The following is a 21879-nucleotide window of genomic DNA, read 5'->3' on the forward strand; positions in this document are numbered from 1 at the left end:
TGTTTTCAGTACCCTTGACCAAGTCAGGTTTTCAGGATAATTATAATACGAACATTTTAGTTCTTTGACAGAATATCCAGAAATATTGCTCATTAATATTCAACATAGATAACCTGAAAGCTGGAAATGGTCGAGAGTCCCAGGGACCATATTAATGGTTCAACTCAGTCAGTGGTCAATCCTATGTTCTATTGGATAAAGCTGACCAAACCTCTCTGGAATGGTATAAAACTCTCCATTTTAGTACACTTGGAATAAGTCCCAGAAAACCACCACTGCTTATTCTCCCAGTGGTGTGTTAAGACCTTCTTATAAGTCTATGCTATTTCATTATTTAGTTTATTTACATTTTTTTAATGTATTTATTATTTAAATTTATGAATCACCTCATTTGTAGTTACTCAAGTGATTTACAACAAAAATTATATATAAAAATGCACATAACAATGTGCATATACCCAAAACCCACTTTAAAATGATGTGGTTCCAAAATATGTCTGTGTTTATTTACAAGAGAGAATATTTACAAAGTCCAGTCCACAGGAAACATCACAGTAAATTCATTTCAATCCATGCTTTAGATAGTTGTTGCAGCAGTAAAACATTTCTTCCTGAGGACATACTTTCTGGGTAAAGCAGTTCCAGCTGGAAGTTCAGTCTCACAGATATTCCAGGTACAGATGCAACATTTTTTGTGGGTACCTTCCACCATGAGCTGATGGTTTGTTTTTTTTTCTAAATTACTTGAACATCCCAGAAATGTTAAGATAATTCCATCTAAAGTGTCCTGACTTCCTCTTAGTCCTCAATATGACTCAGTCCCTCAGAAGGGACTCCTGGAAGGAGGAGGCTCTGCTGCTAGTACTGCAGTGGACCTCTGGGGGCAATAAATCAGCCCAACCCTATAGTTGGGTAGATTGCTGGCATTTCCCATACTGTTTCTGAAGATCACCTGGCAGCACCAGTGCTAACTGTTTTGCTGCCCTGTGCGAACAATTACTGTGCTATCTCCACCCCCTCCCCTCAGTCATTCATTCTTGGTCCAGGGCCCACCAAAAGAAAGCTGAGCTGCCTTCAGTGATACAAACTGACACCACCACCACCACCACCCCCCAGAACCCCTGGCTGGTGCAAGGATATTAGGTGCCCTAGGTGAACCTTATAGCCTTGCACAACATCCCCCTGCCCCATTCCACACATACAGTTAAGAGTTATGCATTTATATTTTACATGAAAAATATCACTTACATTATATGCCATTGTAATGCCAACCAGAAATCCCTGCAAAAAAGACACTTGGAATCCATATGGTATTAGGCTTATTGTGATGTGTGTTGGGTGTGGGCTTGACCCTCTGAAAGCCTGAATACACTTCCTATTAGGAAAATGACTCACCTCAGTCACATATGCAGGACATAAAAAGACTCTTAACAAATACAGAATAGAGCAACCATAAAGTAGAAATTCAAACATGCAGTACAAAAATTGAACTGGAAACTGCAAGAAGCCAGACACTCTATGCCAGCGGTTCTCAACCTATGGGTCGCGACCCCGGCGGGGGTCGAACGCCCAAAACGCAGGGGTTGCGCGCTCCCGGTCTCTCCCGCTGCCGTTGCCGCCGGGCTGTCAGCACGTTCAAGCCCAGCGGGAACGGCAGCAGCGCTAGAAGAAGCTCTGCACCCGCGGCTGGGCCTTTTCTTCTTCCTGTGCCTGCCCCCCCCCCCCCTCCTGTGACCCGGAACAGGAAGTGAATCGTGGTGCGTGGGAAGGAGAGAGAGCCGCGCCGCGCGAAAAAGTAGCAGCGGCGGCTGCAGCATCGGCCCCCGAGCAGTTGAAGCAGCCGGTAATGGAGAAAGGAGAGAGCAGCACGAGCCTCCCGCGGCCGATGGGATTCTTCTTTCTTGGCCAGCAAGGCTGCTGCAGCTCCCATTTGTGCTCGGGGGAGAAGAGGAAGTGAGTGAGAGAAAGAGAGAGAAGCAGCCAGCCAGCCTGTGTGTGATTGACTGGTCAGAGAGCTGATGTGTGTGTGTGTATGTGAGAGACAATGAAAGTGATTGCTCAGGGAGATGACTGATGTGTGTGTGAGAGTGTGAGACATTAGTCAGGGAGGTGACTGATGTGTGTGTGTGAGAGAGAGAAAAAGCATGGAAGGGAGAAGTCTGGGTATGTGAGAAAGCATGGGCGTAAGAAGCCTGGTGTTGTGGGGGTGAAAGAAAGCATGGGAGTGAGAAACCAGGGTGAGTGTGCATGCATGAGAGAGAGAGACTGCTTGGTAAGGTGATGGTGTGTGTGAGAGAAAACGACTGGTGTGTGTGTGTGAATGTGAGAGAATGTGATTCAGGGAATGAGAAGCCTGTGCACGTGGAGAGTGAGCATGGAAATGAGAGAGACTGGTGTGTGTGTAACAGAGAGAAAGTGATTATGGGAATGAGAAGCCTGTGCATGTGGAGAGAACAAGCATGGGAGTGAGAGACTGGTGAGTGAGTGAGTGTGTGTGTGTGAGAGAGAGAGAGAGACAGAGAAAGTGATTATGAGAGTGAGAAGCCCATATATGTAAGTAGAACACGGGAGTGGGAAGCCTGTGTGTGTGTGTGTGTGTATGGCATGAGAGAAACTGTTCAGGAAGGTGACTGGTGTGTGTGTGTGTGAGAAAGTGATTATGAGAGTGAGAAGCCCGTATATGTAAGTAGAACACGGGAGTGGGAAGCCTGTGTGTGTGTGTGTGTATGGCATGAGAGAAACTGTTCAGGAAGGTGACTGGTGTGTGTGTGCCAAAGACTGTTTGGGAGATGATTGGTGTGTGAGAGACAGAAACTGGTCATGGGGGCATGACTGGTATGGTGTGTGTGTGTGAGACACATGGGCACTAAGGAAGAGGACCATAAGTATAGAGCTTAGCTTCTACTGCTGCTTCTGGTGAGTGCCACGGCCTGCAGGGAAGGGGAGTAGGAGAGCTGCTGGAGGGGGTAAGTAAAGGTGGCTTTTTAAGTTTATTTTTCTTGACTGCCATTTTAATTGTGTGATGTCTGCTTTTTTGAAATATTTTATTGGTGTTTGGAGAATGTTTAATAGTTTTTATGCGTTTTTAATTGTTGGATGTTCATAGCTGTTTTGAAACATTTATTCTGCTTATTAGTATAGTATAGTTTTACAATTATTTCTGTGTGGGGATCTATAGCTGCTTGCTAGTTCTGTTTTCCTAATAAGAGGTGTATTGGTTTTTAGGACCTGATTTAATATTTGTAGTGTTGCCTTTTCATAGATAGGGTTGCTCCTGTTTGAGTGTATTCCATAATACAGGTGTAACTGTGTGCGGATTAGTTTATGTGCATTACTACAGATCCTGGGAGTATGTTAGGTCGGTTCTGTGTCTGTTACCGAGATGAGATATTTTGCTAGCATGTAAGCGTTTGTATCGGTCTTATTTGTTGTGTTTTCTCAGAGGACATGCATTGGTGGTAAACTGCTGTCTTTTCATAAGTAGGGCTATTGAGCCTGGAAATAGAAGGAGTTTGAGTTGCTGTTACTGAGATGTCACTAGAACCAGAATATCTTTTTTGTAGGGTGAGTTGTATGGGGAATGTCATAATTCTGCTTTACATCCATTATTGTGGGTCAGGGGGGTTCCTGTGGATACAAACTGTACTTTTACATCTAGCCCCGTGAAGATCATGGGTCAGTGTGCCATGCATGTGAGAACCTATGGTGAGTTGAGTTACATTCACATTATAAATGTCATAATTAAATGATAAGTGTGCACTAAAATCCAACCCCATCCATAACCCCGCCCCCATATGACCAAAGCCCCACCCTCACCCCACCCTCACGGGGCGAGGGCGGGGCGAGGGGTCACCGCAACATGAGGAACTGTATTGCGGGGTCACGGCATTAGAAAGGTTGAGAACCACTGCTCTATGCAGTGCAACAATGAAAAAAAGGAACCATCACCATTCCTCATTCCTGAACCAAATCACTGTGAACCTGGAAGATATGGTAGGCCAGACTGACAAACTGAAGAGTAGTAAATCACCTGGACTGGATGGCATACACCCCAGGATTCTGAAAGAACTAAAAAATGAAATTTCAGACCTATTTCAATTAATTTGTAATCTATCATTAAAATCATCCTTTGTACCTGAAGATTGGAAGATGGCCAATGTAACCCTGATATTTAAAAAGGGCTCCAGGGGTGCTTAGGGAAACTATAACCAGTGAGTCTGACTTCAGTACCAGGAAAAATCGTGGAAACTGTTATAAATAAAATCACAAAACATTTAGATAGACGTGATTTAATGGGACACAGCCAACATGGATTTACCTAAGGGAAGACTTGCCTCACAAATCTCCTTCATTTTTTTGAAGGGGTTAATAAACATATGGATAAAGATGAACCGTTAGATGTAGTGTGTTTGGATTTTCAGAAGGCATTCGACAAAGTCCCGCATGAGAGGCTTCTAAGAAAACTAAAAATTCATGGGATAGGAGGTGATGTCCTTTTGTGGATTGCAAACTGGTTAGAATTGCCATACTGGGTCAGACCATGGGGTCAGATTTTAAAAGGAGCGTGCACGCGTCCATGTACATGTGGTTCCCGGCGAGCGCACATGGACACGCTGATTCTATAACATGTACCTGCCAATGTGCGCTTGTTATAAAATCCGTTGGCCATTTGCACATGCGCACCAGATTTTATAATTCGCAAGCGTATGTGCGGGTGGCGTGCACACGAGGGGTGAATTTTAGCAAATTATGCGCAACGCAATCGGGCATCCCCCAGTTCCCTACCCCCCCCCCCTTCGCCTAACCTTCCTTCCCTTTCCCCTCTCCACCCCGACCCCTAACCCCTACCTAGATACCCAAAAGTTTTGTATTTTTATACTTACTGCTCCTCTCGAGCAGAAGGAATTTGCGTGCGCTGGCTGGCTGCCAGCACACGCTTCTCCCGGATAGCAGCTAATGGCCGCTATCCCGGTGGCCTCTGTCCTGCCCCACCCCTCCCCGCCCAGACTTACTGCAAGTACCTGACATGTACCCAAACATTAAATAAATCTCAAGCTACTATTGCTTAATTAATAGCAGTTTATGGATTTTTCCTCTAGGAACATATCCAAACCTTTTTTTTTTTATTTATGCAGTTTTACAATAATCATGCAGAAAAGGATTTCCAGGTTTACATATCAATTTCAACATTTATAACATTTGTTATTCTTCTTTTATACTAATAATAGTAATCCATAATATATCGGGCTTGGAGTGTGTCAGTCAGTGATCGCGGATGTTCTGCAGCCCGCCGATAGATGGCGCTATATTTATGTATTTATGTATTTATTTATTTATATTTAAAATCTTTTCTATACTGTCATTAAGTTAATTCACCATCACAACGGTTTACAAAATGGCACAAATAGTATTAAAAGTTGATTGGTATAGATTATATATTATAGATGTGCCATTAGTGAACGGTAACATGTTTTTTATAATATAAAAATCTATGTGTTTATTTTGCTTATATGTTGGTTGAAAAAACGTCTTTACGGTTCCTATATAAATGTAACACTCTAATATGTATTAGGAGATAGGAAAGAAAAATTTTAAAAACTGATTGCTTGGTGCTTACTTATGCGCTCATTTGTTTTCTTCGTTCTCCTTATAAAAAGCCTGTTTAAAAAGCCAGGTTTTTAGACTTACTTTGAAAAGTTTAAAGCTTCTCTGCAGTCTAATTTCAAGTGGCATTGAGTTTCCTACTTTCTATTTACTGTCTTTTTATGTTCTTATGTTTATGTTCTTATCAAACAATAAAATGAAGAAATAAAATAAGTGCATAATCATAATACTAAAAATATACTAATAATATTATTTCAAAAAAAACCTGATGAATAAAAAAATCAAATAATTAACTCAAATACAAGGATTTTTTAAAATGCCCCAAACATTAGTAAATATTTCAAAACAGCAAACATATGAAATAACACCTGAAAAATAAAACTAAAAAGGATTTTAAAAATTCACACTCTTCATACCTGGAACTTTTGATTTCCAGTCACCCTGAGATTGTTGTGGATTAGTGGGAGTGGGATGCACAAACTTTCACCTCTCTTTTTTATATACATACACACATTCTCACACACACATCCCCTTCCCATCCCAGGAAGGCTCCCATGCAGTCATGTGCGCGCACACACACCCCTCCATCCATCCCAGGCAGGCTCTCATTCACACACACACACAGCTATCCATCCCAGGCAGGCTCCCGTTTCACATAAAAAGACACATACTCCCATCCCAGGCAGGCTCCCATTCACATACACCCATCCCAGGCAGGCTCCCATTCACACCCACAAGCATCCCAGACAGACTTCCATTCACACCCACACACCCATCACAGGCAGCAGGCTCCCATTCACACACGCACATGTAGACCAGGCAGTCAGGGTCCATGACTCATTCCTCCTCTGCTGCTGCTTCCAGCCTGTACCCCTTCTTTGTGGAGAGCAGATGTCCTGTGGCTCCTCTTCATGTGCTGGCTCCATGGTAATTCAACACATGCTAGCACTTCCTGTATTCTCATCTCGTTCATATGGGAGACCTGATTTTAATTCCTACGATTCGCTTTTGCTCCTCGGGGATGATGTGGAGGAAGCATTCAGCCCCTGAGGGGTAGGGAGTCTTTGTCATTACACAACAGCCACAACGAGAAACCAGACTCAGGATGTGATGGCTGAGCCTAGGTAGCAGAGAGGAGAGAAGGTTAAAAACAATGGGGGAAAAGATCTGGTAGCTGTGGGTAAAGGCTCATGGTGCCATAGTCCAGTAGAGGCCTCTTCCAATTGAGCTGGAATCCTAAAGGAGCAGGAGAAAAGTGAGGGTCCTTAAAATAAAACTAAATAAATAAAGGTAGACAACACACAACTCATCTTTGGAGCTTTATATGTTTACCTGACTGTTTTGTAAGAGAAAAAAAATAATGAGGTGGTAATGTAACAGGCCCTTAAAATGCCGATGAGCTCTTAGTCTTAACTTAAATTCTGACCATCAACCATGTGATCTGGCTTTGTAGATCAAATTAACTTTTTTTATTTCCCATGTTGGATTCTCATGCAAAAAGCCAGCCTCACCTAGTGCTTCCACATATTGTACTGCAGAACTCATGCTGACCCTTGTGCACGTAAACCAAAACTGTTAGGATGATATATAATTGAATCCTCAGCCAAAGTCCTGTAAAAATATAGAAAGAATGCAATACAAATATGTAAGTCATTTCTTTTACATTTCAAGCATAGTCTTCTGATGTCTTAAAAATTCTACAGATTTAGGAATGGGTAGTAAAGGCATGACCGTTAGTTGTACAATGAAAACAAAATGATAAAGTCCTCTTTTTTTTTTTTTTTACAGCTCCAGAAAAATAGTAATGCAATTGTTACATTTTCTTGTAAAGCCCATTGCGTGCAGGTAGAGCGGGGTGGTATACCATTTATTCTCTAAGTAAAGGAGGTTTGCCTTTCCACAGTGACAAACGAATTTATTTGTTATACCCTCCAAAACAAAATCATAAGAAAAAACAACTAGCGTGAGAATGGAAGATCGTACTTGTGTTTTAATTGAGAAAAAGAAAATGAAATCGGAAATATGCATTCTGTACCTCTAAAACCAAGGGACCTTAGGGATGAAAGGCTTTCTAAATGAAAGTGAAAGCAAAAGGATGAATTTTCAGACTTATGTGCGTAAAAGTTAGCATCTACACATGGAAGTAGCCTGTACTCATGTAATCACCGTTTTAAAACCATGGAAAGGATGCGCGTACGTTTTGCGTCGTGGGCACTTTTGCATGCGTAAAAAACGTGAGGTCAAGGGGCGATCTGGAGCGGGACTAACGGTTACATTCGTAAATTTCTATTTTAAAAGGCACACTTACATTTAGCAACTTACTCCCATAAATTTGCATCTCCTGATTATTTTGCGTAAGCGATATCGGACTTCTTTATGGTGTACGATTGGCAGGGTGAGAGGTCTGGGTGAACTGGGGGGGGGGGGGGGAGAGGGGGTTTCAGGCTGAAAAGCCAGGAGGGTCTCGATGACCTGGAGCAGGAGTGGGCAAACTGGTGGAGGAACTGGAAAACTGGCAATTTCAATTATGCATGCATGTTTTAAAATATACCGACTTCTGCACTGGGTTTTTTCACGCACATGTCCTACTTTAGTTTCACGCTTAAAATATACGCACATATATTTTTAAAATCAGTAGGAAAAGTACGTTCATTCAATGCATTGAAATACTTGCTTTCAATGTATTGCGTGTATTCGCGTGTAAGCATGCATATTCGTGTATGTTGCGGGGAAGAGGTACACATATTTTAAAATGTGCACATATCTGATATGTGTGCGTTATAAAATACTATCGTAGATCTCAACGCGACCATATACGCACATATATGACACGGAGTTGTTTGAAAGTTACCCTCATCGTATAGAGGTTGAGTTGCAATGTGGCGTTCAAGTTCTCTCAGTACGACTTTTAATCCTTCACTTTGTGGCATTTCTTGATTCATGACTTGATGGTATTTTAAAGATGCCAAAGAGTTTGCTTTTAATTAGCAAGTGAGGTCTTTTTTTTCCATTGTATATATCAGTTTTAGTTTTGACCGAATAACAGGTTATGAAAAAAAAAAAAAAAACAACAACAACACTGCTCTGGATTATTTTAAATCCGTTTTAAAAATAGCTGGCTCTGTTTATGTTCTGAAGTTTTTAACATATGATGTGTTTTCTTTCTTCTTCCCCCTCCCCATCAGTGGACGATATCGTCGTTGCTATCCCCTATGGAAGCAGGCATGTTCGTCTTGTGCTGAAAGGACCTGATCACTTGTGTAAGTGTAACACATTGCTTGTGCTCTGCTGCCCTATCAGTCTCTCTTCGCCCCCCCCCCCCCCCCCCCAACGAACATAAACGCTGTGTTATGCCCACCACCAACAGGCTTATTTTAAATTTTATTTCATTTCACATTAACCAGCAAAGAAATGTTCTCTGACGTGAGAGAGAATAAGTTACATCGTAGAGAAGCGCACACATGCCACAAACATTTTGGACACAAGACCGTCAAAAGCTTTCTCCAGCAGTTTCTAGGTAATACCGGGTTCCTGCAAAGCAAATTCTGACTTAGATTTCGCTCAGCAAGGTCCATGTTGCAGATAGATAGATATATATGTGTATATATATATATATATATATATATATATATATATATATTGCATCAAATGTGAAACTTACTGTAATTATTCAATAGAAATCAGTTTATTTCATGAATGCGTAGTGGTTTTATTCCATGGTTGGCTTACCTAGTATTGTCTGTAGCCATGTGGGGTTTTGTATTTTTTTATTTTTTTTACAGAGTAACAGAAATAAAAATTAAGGGGTCAATTCTAAAAGGTGTGCGCGGTTCCCGGCGAGCGCATGTTATAAAATACGGTTCCTGCGCGCACATGCGCTCCAGATTTTAAAATCCACGCACACATGTGCGGGAGGGTGGGGATTCGCGCACGCGGGGGGGGGGGGGGGGGTGAATTTTAAAAAGCAATGCGCAGCAACGCGGGTAGGCCTTACCCAGTTCCCTCCCAGTCTGTTCCAGTTAAGGACTGGGAGGGAACTGGGGAAGGAGCGGAGTGGACTGGGAAGGAACTTCCCTATATCCCTACCTAACCTTCCTACCTTTTCCCTTCTCCTCCCCGACTCCTAACCCCTACCTATCTACTCTATTTTCTTTTCTTTTTTTAACTTACAAGCTCCTTTGGAGCAGAAGTAAGTTACGCGCGCCGGCTGCTGTCACGGCTGGCCCCCCGCCCCCTGGCCTGCCCCTTTTCGATGTCCCAGCACTTCTGTGTGTACTGGGGGTTATGTGCATGGCCGGGCCCTTTAGAAAATGCACTTGGCTCGCGCAGGTTCTAGGCACACACATAACCCCCGGATTTTATGCGTGCGGGCTGTCAGAAATTCAGGCTTAAGTGTTTTATTTCCATCAATTATTTTTTTTTCTAGGAAAATAAAAACCTCTGTTGCTAAATAGAACTTAAGAAATCATTTGAGGAAAAACATGCACGTCTGGAGAAACCACACATATTTAGTGTGTAGGGGGGGAGAGAAAGACATTTAAAGCCTCATGAAATGTCACAAGCATGGTGCACTTGGCACCTCTGTTGGTGCCAAATTTAATTGTTTTCACCAGTATCAGTTATGGAGTGGCAGGAAGACTCGAGGAAAGAGATCTGTGGGTGACAATGGGTTGAAAGAAAAATAGAAAATTAGAAAACAAAAAACAAATAAATTGTAAAAGGGGGATAAAATCCCTTTTTCCTGTTTCAGGAAGTCTATATATTGATTCTCTTGTACAGATGTCCCCATCAAAGCCAACCACAATGATTCATTTTTGATAAATACAAGTTTTATATGAAGTCATTCCTCTGGAAGTAAAACAAAAAACGTAGACATTAGAGAAACATGTGTTAAAAGAAATTAGGAGAAATACAGGCAGAAAATTATAGATAAGATATACAGTACAATTTAAGTGAGAGCCTTGATCATTAATGATCAAGAGCTCTCGATGATCAATGATCATCAATGATCAAGAGCTCAATTTCAGCTCTTCGTAAATATTTTTAGCTGTTGATAACCTTTCCTTTTATTTCCCTCCTCTCCTAGTTCAGTCATCCTTGTTATTTGTAACTGCATTCTTCCGCACTATAGTTCTAGTCTGAAGTTTATTATGCACCCCTGTTTAACTGTAAACCAGCATGATGTGATTGTATCATGAATGCCAGTATATAAAAACCTTAAATAAATAAATAAATAAATAAATAAATAAATAAATAAAATAATGCACTCCAGAGAGAGAGGGAAGCAGATACACTTGGGAAGGATATCCGGGCAGCTACTGTTTCAGTGTAAAGACAACGAATGAGTTTCTGAAGAGCATAAGGAACAATGTTTTTATTATTATATGGTTTCAGGTAGGTTAGCGATAATCAGGCTTTCTCAAAGTAGACATTCAGACCCAGAGTTACTAATTTCCTACTCTCAATCCTCCAGTTCAGCTCTTACAAAAATAAATGTTCTTGAGAATAATACACATCGGGAGCAAACCTATTTCTGTATCTTTCTTCTGAGCTCTCCCTCTTAATTGGTCAAGTCGTGTCTATGGAGCCTCCCCCATTTACATTTGGAGATAGCATAGGTATGGACCGCAAGTCTGCATAATATAAACCAAAGGAAAAATTAGATGGCCTTTCCGGAAATGAGAATGGAGCCATTTCTTAAACTGCTCTCCATTCTGTGAACTTTACAGATGTGCAAAGAAATATAGGTAGGAGTAAACCCACCCGGGAGCAGAGTAGAATATATCTGCCAAGTCAACTTGAAATCTGTTTTTGGAGCACGATAAAAAAAAAAACAAAAAAAACCTCCTGCGAGCCGAATATCTCCATAGATTTTCGATGATTAATGCAGCTTGGTAATGGTATAAAACGGAGGCTTGCTGCGGTTCTGTGCATAAGTAGTTGTAACAAGTGTAGTAAGTTTGACTTTTGCCGCTGTGCCGGGGGATCGCATGACAGCAGGCTGCCGGCGCGTGCAACAGGTAAGATAAAGGTCGGGGAGGGGTCTAGGTGAGGGCTAGGGGGCGGGAGGATTAGGGGAAGGGGGAGGGAGGTTAGGATAGGGGGTTGGGAAGTTCCCTCCCAGGAGGGAATGGGGGAAAGCCGCAGGCATTGATGCGCGCAAGTTGCACAATTGTGCACCCCTTGCTCGCACCGACCCACGATTTTATAACATGCGCGCACTTGTGTGCGCATGTTATAAAATCGAGCATCCATGTGCGCGCGCTGGGTAGTGCATGCACATGGACACGCGCACGCAACTTTATGAAATCTACCCCTTTATGCGCACAATTGTAAAATAGGGCAAACTAAAAAAAACAAAACCAAAACAGGTAAACCAAAAGACATAAGCTCATCAACGAAACAAAAAAGACCATGAAACAAACAAACAAACAGAAAAAAAATCCTTGCACGCCTATCGTTGAAAGAAAACCAATTCTCCTTTAAAATCTCTTATCCACACAACTGCAATAGTTTTAAGCAGCCCTTTGGGGGCTTCTGAGTTGTTCAGTTATAATTGATGTTCTAGTATTAAATCATGGTCAGTTTCCTTCCTCTGCTCTCATTCTCCCCAAAATAAATATTCTCCTGTTGTAGTTTTTGCCATCAGTGCAATCTGCCAGCATTTTAATGCAATCAATAAAAAACAAATAGTGTTTGGATAATGTGAAGTTCACAGAGGGACAGAAAATATGTAATTTATGTTTCTGTATGTATATCTGGAAGAGAGAAATGGGTTGAACACAGTTCAGCCACTAGTTGGACATGAACAGGATCCAAATGTGCCTTTGTCATGTGATGAGTCATTCTTTTTCCAGGATTATATATGAATGTGAACTGGAGTCTTTGAGCTTCAGAGAACATTTTTACTCTCAATGCATTGTGTCAAAGGACAACTTTTAGGCACATAGATCATTTTTTGGGGGGTTGAGAGAGGTAAAAAGTCATTGCCTAAACCGTATCCTGGAAAAAAAAAAACCTGAAAGAGAGGGAGAACAGGGAAATTGTAAACAGCAGGGCAATGTATTCCATGCAGCTCTGCTGAGCTTTGTGAATAGATGGCAGAGTTTATGAAATTCTACCATACTGTACCCCTACAATAATAAATACCGAGAAAGAAGAAAGGTCCTTTTCATTAACAATGTGAATGTGCTGGCTGTGAATTTCTGAAAATATTAATCAAATAATATGGGTTAATGTGCTGGTGGGATTTTCTTTTTTTTCAGATTTAGAAACTAAGACTCTCCAGGGTGTGAAAGGGGAGAACAGCCTTAGCAATACAGGCTCTGTGCTTGTGGACAACACTAGTGCTGACTTCCAGAAGTTTCCAGACAAGGAGATACTGAGGATTACTGGGCCTCTCACTGCAGACTTCACAGTAAAGGTGAGAAACATCCATCAAAGGAAGCATTCAAAGCAAACCAACCATATGTGCCTATCGCTCAAGGTCCAATTAAGGATTCATACAAGTCCTATGGTGGTGAATGGTATGATTTTCAAATAAGCAGTTCATGGTAAGTTCTGTAACAATCCATGTCCTTCACTTTTGTGACATTCAATTTATAGCATCATTTGTTTTTTTAATAGATTAAGGGAAGCCCTTGTCAGGACCCAATTGAAAAAGCTAAAGATGAAATGTAAAAATCCTGGCTTAGGTTAGGGCAGCATGATGAAGAACATGTGAATCTATGCCAGATATTAGGATGCCAGTCCTAATAAACCCAGCTCTTGAATATTTTCTTGCTCAAGATGCATTACAAAATAAATACTCCTATGGATTGCAAAGACGACTTAGAGAAAGATACATATTAAAACTAGATGTTTAACTGTCAGGCAAATGTATATATTTTTTTAACTTTCCTCTAAAATGTGCTATTTTTAAAAGAATTTTGGAAGATGAAAATTTCATTTCATGCCCATGTTGAGAAAAATGAAAAACAGAATTGTTCAATTTTGTGGTGGTCAGAAACAGCTGTGCAGATGTTACACTATAAGCTATGAGGGGGTGGAAGGGATTTGTGTTAGATATTGCCGGTATGTCCCAAAACAGTGTTTGAATATTGGGTTACATATGAAACTTCATTCAACTTTGATTTTATGTCTGATAGAAAACAATGCAGCTAGCTTAATATTGTGTGAAGCAAATGAGACCAGTGTCTCTAGTTTATTTGCCTCAAATTACAGTTTTGTAATGCTGCTAATGTTTGTTCACAAATTATATTTTGTTAGATTTCTTTTTTTATTCTTAATCTTGGAAAAAAAGGTCTGTTTCATGCATAAAACAATCTTGGACCCAAGTTCATAACATTAATAGTGGGAATGTACATCACTGATGAGAAATGTAGATGGTGAGCTATAAACATAGTCTTCTATTCACTACCCTCTCCTTTCCCTACTAACTCCCCACATGGAAGCCACCCTCTGTAATGGAACCCCAGTCCCTTAATATGTCTCCACATGATGCTTATTGGGTGCTGGGGATATGGCGGTGGGTGGTGGGTGGTGTCATGAGGTGGGACAGAGGTAGACATGTGTGCCTGTGGGTGGGAGGTATGTATGTGTGTGAGTGAGTGAGTGGAGTTGTGTGAGAGTGAGGAATGTATATGTGTATCTGGGTGGGAGTGAGTGTTTTGTGTTTGTATGTAGGAATGAATGGGTAGGGGGTATGTGTTGTGAGTGTCTGCGGTGAGGGGGGGGGTGTGCATGCGAGTGCGTTGTAATGGAGTAGGTGGGGTATGTGTGGTGAGTGTGTTTATATGAGTGGTTGGGGAGTGTGACAGTGTGACATTAAGCGGACCAGGCTAGAGGCCTGGTCCGCTTAATGTCCCACAGATGGAGAGAGCGCTGGGGTCGGGACCCTGCTGGGACAGTGAGAGGCCTGAGGGCAGGACCAACTAGGGAGCATAAGAGTTCAGGAGGCCCCTATGTCTTCAGGAGGGGCAGCACCTGTAATTCTATGCTGACCCAAAGCCCAGGAAGTGGGAAGTGTATTGCAGAGGTAGGCAGCCATTCTATTGTGCTGAAGTGCTGTAACTTGAATAAAGTTTTATCTGCCTTAGAAAAGGCTGGAGTCTGTGTGGCTTTGAGCCTCCATCCTGGGAAACACCGCTTGTTTTTCCATAGGGAGTATATATGCTGAGGGAGTGGGTGGGGGGGGGGGGGATATGTATATTTAGTGTATGTGTGAGTGGGAGAGGGTATGAATGGTGAGTATATGGTTGTATAGTGAGTGTGTGAGTGGGGTGTTAGTGAGTGGGTGGGGTATGCATGGTGAGAGGGATATGAATGAGTTGGTGGACGTATGTGTGAACAGGATATGTGAGAGGGTGGGGTATGTGTAGTGAGTGTATGTGTGAGTAGTGTATGTGTGTGAGTGGGTAGGGAATACATGTGATGAGTTAGTGTGTATGAAAGTCTACTGTAGACTCTCAACCCAGCTTTTCCTCATCTTCTCTCTCCCAGCACAGTTGTCTCCCTCCCCTTCCCTCCCTCCAAGCCCTCACCTGGGTCCTGGCAGCTGCATCACTTATTCTGCTGGCAGGGCTTGGGCTCCCTGCCAGCCCTGCTGCTGGTGGTGATGGACGCCCCCGATTGTCAGCACACAGGGACCGAACCGCTCCAGCTGTGGTGCTCAGCTCCTCCAGCTCTGCAGCTTCCTCTGTTAGCGGGGCCTGGTCTGCCCGTCATTGCCATGACTCCCTTCCTCTGATAGGGCATGGGCGCCCTGCTATCCGTGTCATTCCGTCAAGGCTGTTGTAAGGCCATAGGTGAACCTGCCATCTTGCACCCTGCCCCTGTCGGTGGCAGCTCTGGCACAGCACTCCCTCTCTCACCCCACTCAGCATCCACCTGGCATCTCCTCTCACCCGCTGCCGGGTCCTGCATCCTCCTTCCTTTGCCTCATGCTCACAGTGCCCGGCATCACACAAATGATAGGAAAGTATGCATTTAAGTGGCAATAATCAGTGATTTCTAATGTGGGTTGATTATTGCCCTCCCCCCTCCCATTATATATGAGAATGATAGGCTTGTAGTATTGCCTTGTTCATGCACTCACTTCTGCTTAACTACTGTCTTTTGTGCCGTATATAACATTTGCCACTGCGTTACCGTGTGTGTTGTCAATACAAGTTGCGTGTTTTGGAAATTATCCTGTGTTTGTAGCTGAGCAGGGTTGGCTATTAGGAGACGTGACCTTTCTTAGGTATCCCCTCAGGTCAATGAGTGTAAAGCGAAATGTGAAGAGGTGCAAGAGATGGGAGGTTCTCTAACTTCTCTTTTCTTTTGCCATTTCTCTCTCCCTCTCTTCTTTCTCCTTCTCTCCTCTTTTATTTGTCTTCTCTTTTCGCTTCCCCCTCCTCCTTTCATCGCCACCTCCTCACATCGCTCTTCGTCTCTTCTCCGTGCCTGCTCCAGCATCTCCTGATGCGGCAGTCAGAACTCGCTCTTTTCATCCCCCAGCCTGCTTTGAGTCAGCCGATCCATTTTACGGCACGGGCACCAGACAGGGTGATTCCCAGAGCCACTTCCATGGGTAAAACAGCGCTGTACCAACAGAAAAGGGCTTTTAGAAAACCTGCTGCCCTTCAGGTCGAGTTTGAAAGCATCGCTCAGGCAAAAATGGCCATGTAAGCGCATATGTGGGTCGCGCGGGCGGGGATTTAAAAAAGCCACCAAATGCACACGTATGTACCCATGCACACGTGAGGAATAAGAGGGGGAGGGGCGGAAAAGGGTGGGGGTGTGGGCATTCATGGGCGGCGCAAAGACCTGTGCACATAACTCAGAATTTTAAAAACGAAACCCGCAGCGCGCATACGCTAGATATCCGCATAACTTCACTGCTGCTCCTGGTGAGGCGCAAGTCTGTAGATCTCGAGTTTTAGGACTTCTAGAATAGGTTGAGGAGTCTGGGTCAGGAATCTTGCTCGCAGGATGAAGAGCCTCGCTATTAACTGGGCAAAACTGGTGGACTAACTGGAAAACTGGGAATGTGCCTCGCTCGAGCACGTTTTAAAATTTGTTGATGCACGCGTGTAAAAGTCGACATGGTCCTATTGAATTCACTCGCGCGCTAGCTGTGCTCGAGGAGCATACTTAATGCGCACTTGGTTATTTTAAAACATATGGCAGTGATAAACAGGCCCGCGGGCATACATTTGCTGGCTCGCACCCAGGGACGTGGCTGTTTTACAACATGCATGCGAATATGCACGCATGTTATAAAATAGGCTGACCACGCGCACGTGTGTGTGCCATTTTATGTGGACACGCACATATGTGCGTAAATGCTGCTTCTACCACGTGAGTGGGGGGGATTTTAATAGACATGGGCGCCAAACATTGTTACCAGTTTTCCCAGTTTGTTCCCATTTCGCCCAGGTAAGGGATAGGACTTCCAAACCCCCCTAGTTTAATAGCCTCCCTGCTCCTCTGTTAGACCCAACCTTTAAAACCTTGCTGATCTGCTTGTGTTTTTTTTTTTTTGTTTGTTTTATCACTCACACGCCATCCATAGCAGAAGTAAAATTACATGGCAGGGGATCCCGGCGCGCGCTTGTCTGCATAAATATTTACGCGCTAATTTCAATGTGAAATCCAGAAGTGACTATGCCCTGCCCAGACCACACCCAGGCCCTGCCCCTTTTGGGAAGAAAGGTTTGTGCGCACAGCAGGAGATAAGCAGATATCTGAGCAGCTTTTAAAATATGCTCGGCGCATGCCGGCCTGACATATTCATGTATCCCCTAATTGATGTGTGCGCTGGGCTTTTAAAATTCACTTGTATGCATGTAAGTGCTTGCACAATTAAAATTTCTAACATATCCTCTCTCGTGTGCTGATACGTGCGAGTATGGGTGCACACGCGCTCGTTTTAAAATCAAGCATCTTGTCTGCGGGTAAACTTGCGCACATAGGGCCGGATTTTAAAAGGGTTACGCGCATAAGGTACGCGCATGACCCTTTTAAAACGCCCCTGCGCGCGCCGAGCCTATTTTGCATAGGCTTCCGGCGCGCGCAAAGCCCTGGGACTTGCGTAAGTCCCGGGGCTTTCCGGGGGGGGGGGGGGGGGGGCGTGTCGTGATCCGCGCGGTTTTGGGGGGCGTGTCAGGGGGCGTGACGCAGCCGGCGCGTCATCCAGGAGCGGCGCCACAGGCATGGTTTTGGGGGCGCGGCCTCCGGACTGGAACATGGCGCATGGCAGCCGGCCCGGCGCACGCAAAGTTATGCCTGCCTCAAGCAGGCGTAACTTTTGTGACAGAGGTGGGGGGGGTTTAGATAGGGCCGGGGGGGGGGGGGTGGGTTAGTTAGGGGAAGGGAGGGGAAGGTGGGGGGAGGTGGAAGTAAAGTTCCCTCCGAGGCCGCTTCGATTTCAGAGCGGCCTAGGAGGGAACAGGCAGCGTGCACAGGGCTCGGCGCGCGCAAGTTGCACAAATGTGCACCCCCTTGCGCACGCCGACCCGGGATTTTATAAGATACGTGCGGCTACGCGTGTATCTTATAAAATCCGGTGTACTTTTTTAAAAAATGTACCCCATAGGGGTAGATTTTAAAAGCCCTGCGCCGGTGCGCCTATTTTGCATAGGCTGCCGGCGCTCGCAAAGCCCCAGGATGAGCGTAAGTCCCTGGGCTTTGTAAAAGGGGCGGTCTGGGGCGGGTCTGGGGGCATGGCGACGGTTTGGAGGCGGGCCAGGAGAGCAGTCCCGAGTCCCCCGGCTCTGCGGCCTGGGCCGGGGGATGACGAGGCGGCGCGCGCAGCAGGCGTAACTTGCGCAACAAAGGTAGGGGGGAGGATTTAGGTAGGGCTGGGGGGTGGGTTAGATAGGGGAAGGGAGGGGAAGGTGGGGGACACGGAAGGAAAGTTCCCTCCGAGGCCACTTCGATTTCGGAGCGGCCTCGGATGGAACGGAGGCAGGCTGCGCGGCTTGGCGCACGCAGGCTGCCGATTTTGCGCAGCCTTGCGCACGCCGACCCCGGATTTTATAAGATTTGCACGTATCTTATAAAATTCGGCGTACTTTTGTTTGCTCCGGTGGGGCAAACAAAAGTGCGCGCGTACGTTTTTAAGATCTACCTCACAGTATCGTTACATAAGTAATGTTATCTGCCCTATGAAGAGGCAGTCTTGGTGGGAGGAGTGTTTAGGAAGGGATGTGCAATTACGTGCATACTTTTTGAATTTTGGAAAGTATGTACAGAAGTTTCCTTGAAGAAACTGTCCACATAACTTAACAAGTTCAGGGGGCCAGTAAAAGGATGGCTTTTGCACCAGACCTTTAATGCCAAACCCATAACTACCTCTACTCTGGAAAGCAGATAAAAACTGGCTTTCCTCCATGTCTTACACTGACTGAGAAACTGTGCAACCCCATTTATGAGAACCTGGAACTTCCTGCTATAATCTGTTTTCTTGCTGTGATGTTATATTTTTTTCTCTTCAGGTTTTAGTCCTTGTTGTCCACTTTTTTTCAGACTGGATCCGTTAAGCTTCTACACTCGCCACTCTTTGACTGCTGTGATGCTTTCTAATATTCTGTTCTTTCTAATATGTTGTATCCCACCATAGGTGAATTCCTTATTGAAAAAATAAGTAATAAATCCAAATAAACAGATAAATAAATATATGAATGTGTACGGGTAGTTTTACTGGAAGAATTTTCAAAGTGAAAGAATGTGCAAACTTTCACTTTGAAAACTGATGCAAAATGCATGGGTACTTGACTGCAACTGTGGGCAGTTAAAAAATATGGCTAACCTCTGCTTGGAAGTGTATGATACATTTTTGTCATTAGTGACCAGTAGCCTATTAGAATATAGTTAAAAGATTAAGGTGATAACTGTGAACAAGCTGTTATGTTTATTGGCATACTTGTTTGTCCATTAGCATGCACATACATGCTAAGGCTTAGTGTTTAATTAGTATATTGTTAGCTATTAGAGATTTGTGGCACAATAGAGTTTGTTTAGATAAGCAAATGTCTTTTAAAGAAAAACAAATAACCCAGAGATGTTTCCTTTTTGCAAGAGCAGTAAAACACAACTGCTTTTATTAATAAGGTAAAACAGAGCTGTAAACAACCAGCTGTACCACTCACACAGAAACAGGAGGCAAATAATTATAAAGATCACTATGGAAGCCCTTGTAGCTCAAAATACTTCAGTACTTGCTAACTCAATACATTCCAGCACAGTAGCATGAAATGCGTTTTCAACACTCGCTCACACACATGAATGTCATGTGCTATGATTTTGTTTAATAAGTCGAAATTCTTGCATACAGAATTGATCCTTATTCTTCTGAAGTGATTTGGTCAATGGTTATTGATATTGGATTACAGTCACTCATGCCAAAGTTTTTAAAGATTTCTTCAATTTAGTTCTTTTGATAATTTTTTTGCCTGCATTTCTCTCTATATCAATTCCTAAGATTTGATTTAACTCTCCTAAATCATTTAGTTCAACCTTGGTCTCTAGAAAAGTATTTACTCCTTACCATTGGTTATTACTTGCATATTATCTACATAAATAGCTAGCATAATATATTTTCCTTGTCACAGTACATAGATGCATTGATCTGATTGTATTTGACGATAACGCTTGTTGCATTGTATTTGGTCTGATCTATTTTCCTGATTGTGTATTTAAGAAATCTATAATTTGCCTATCTACCATTCTAGGTGGGTAAAAAATAAAAATATAATAAATTAGACAATATAAAAAAACTCAACAACTTAAAAGTTTGCTCTTCTAATTGCATTAAGCTCAGCAGATACAGAAGAGGATGTCTGAATCGATAGAGGCCTTCGTCTTGGACTAACATCATCAAAGATTAGCAGATTCAAGGTCAAATGCTTGTGAAAATAGTACTGTCTTTAGTTTTATCTTGAAAATTTTTGCCAAAAGCTCAGCCCTTAATTCTTCTGGGAGGGTGTTGCATCACATAGGACCAGCCTTGTGAGTTATCCAGCTAAGTGGTTTTGAATGTTGACCTCAATGTGTCTTGATTTGAAAGTGTAATCTACATGCATTATTTTCTTCCCCCAATCTAAATACACCCCTGGGACTACCTACTCCTTACCAGCATAAAAACACATGCATTGTTGAAGCCCGCATTTGCTTTAACTGGGTAAGATCTGGGCAATTTTGGGCAGCCAATTTACCCAAGTAACTAGGCATTTATAGAGTAAATGGCATTTGAACATTGTTCTTTGAGTCACAGTACCACTATTTAAATACAATTTAAGGACTTTACTGAATCGATCCCATAATGTATCTGTGTATAACTTCTTTTCAGCGGAGAGTTATTTACCAATCTGAAAGTTAAGATTTGGATGCAACAGAAATCTCCAGATTGAGCCCATTTGGGCAGTCTAGCATGCTTAGGCATGCAACATAAGAAAATTAATACCAAATAATTAACCTGCTATCTCTTCCTGTTGTAATTTTAATCTGTTTCACCATTCAGGCAAATTTTGATGAATACAGGTGTTCTTTTCAAACTTGGCTAAGATTTACAGACAGGACAATTTTAAAGTTAATATTACAGTGAATATATTTTGAAGAGTTTGAAAATATAATATGAAATTAGTTAAAACAGCAAATTAGTTTAGTAGAGTTGATATTGCTGTAAGATGCAAGTTTTTGGATCTTCTAAAATCTCGCCAACCTCAGTACCTTACTACCTTTTTTAAAATTTTTATTATGACTTTTTTTGTTTGTTTTTTTTTATAAAAAGTGGGGATGGATTGTGCAAAATATGCAAGGGACATGGAGTTCAACCCCACTCTTGGTTATGTGTGCAGTGTAAATTCAAATAGTTTCCTTCCATTTCTATTTTATACATTGTTTAAAGTAATCTAAAACACATTGCTTTCTGCAATGTATATAATCTGTAGGATTGAAAAAGATCTTTTAGAAATTACAATAAATAAACTCTCTTTTGGCAGGTCAGGAGGACCTGACGGATTTCAGCTGTAAAGCTATAAAATTTGTGTTATGTTCAGGTTGCCATAACTTTTTCAGCATAGGGCTAGGTGCCAGAGGACATTTGATATACTAATGCCATTGACCTTGTGGTAGCTGTAATTAGAAGCCCAGTAAATAGAAAAGAGGTAAGCAATGACTGTCCTCAAATGCCGCAAAAGTTTGCAAGATATTCATAATGAGATATATTTGACAATCAACAATAAAAAACTGAAAACTGTCTGGCATATAAATATACCAAAATAATTAAAG

General features: G+C 42.7%; 1 protein-coding gene across 5 annotated transcripts in view; it reads left to right on the plus strand.

The window, feature by feature from the left end:
- The window catches only part of ADAMTSL1 (ADAMTS like 1), a 1467826-nt gene that overhangs the window by 1007471 nt on the left and 438476 nt on the right, over positions 1-21879 (plus strand). For all 5 annotated transcript variants that reach the window (XM_029608733.1, XM_029608741.1, XM_029608751.1 and 2 more), the window contains 2 exons: positions 8790-8864; positions 12870-13027. In XM_029608733.1, coding sequence (XP_029464593.1) covers positions 8790-8864; positions 12870-13027 — 233 coding nt within the window. The remainder of the gene's footprint in view (positions 1-8789; positions 8865-12869; positions 13028-21879) is intronic.

Source organism: Rhinatrema bivittatum, chromosome 1 (assembly GCF_901001135.1).
Source record: "Rhinatrema bivittatum chromosome 1, aRhiBiv1.1, whole genome shotgun sequence".
NCBI classification, from domain to species: Eukaryota; Metazoa; Chordata; class Amphibia; order Gymnophiona; family Rhinatrematidae; genus Rhinatrema; species Rhinatrema bivittatum.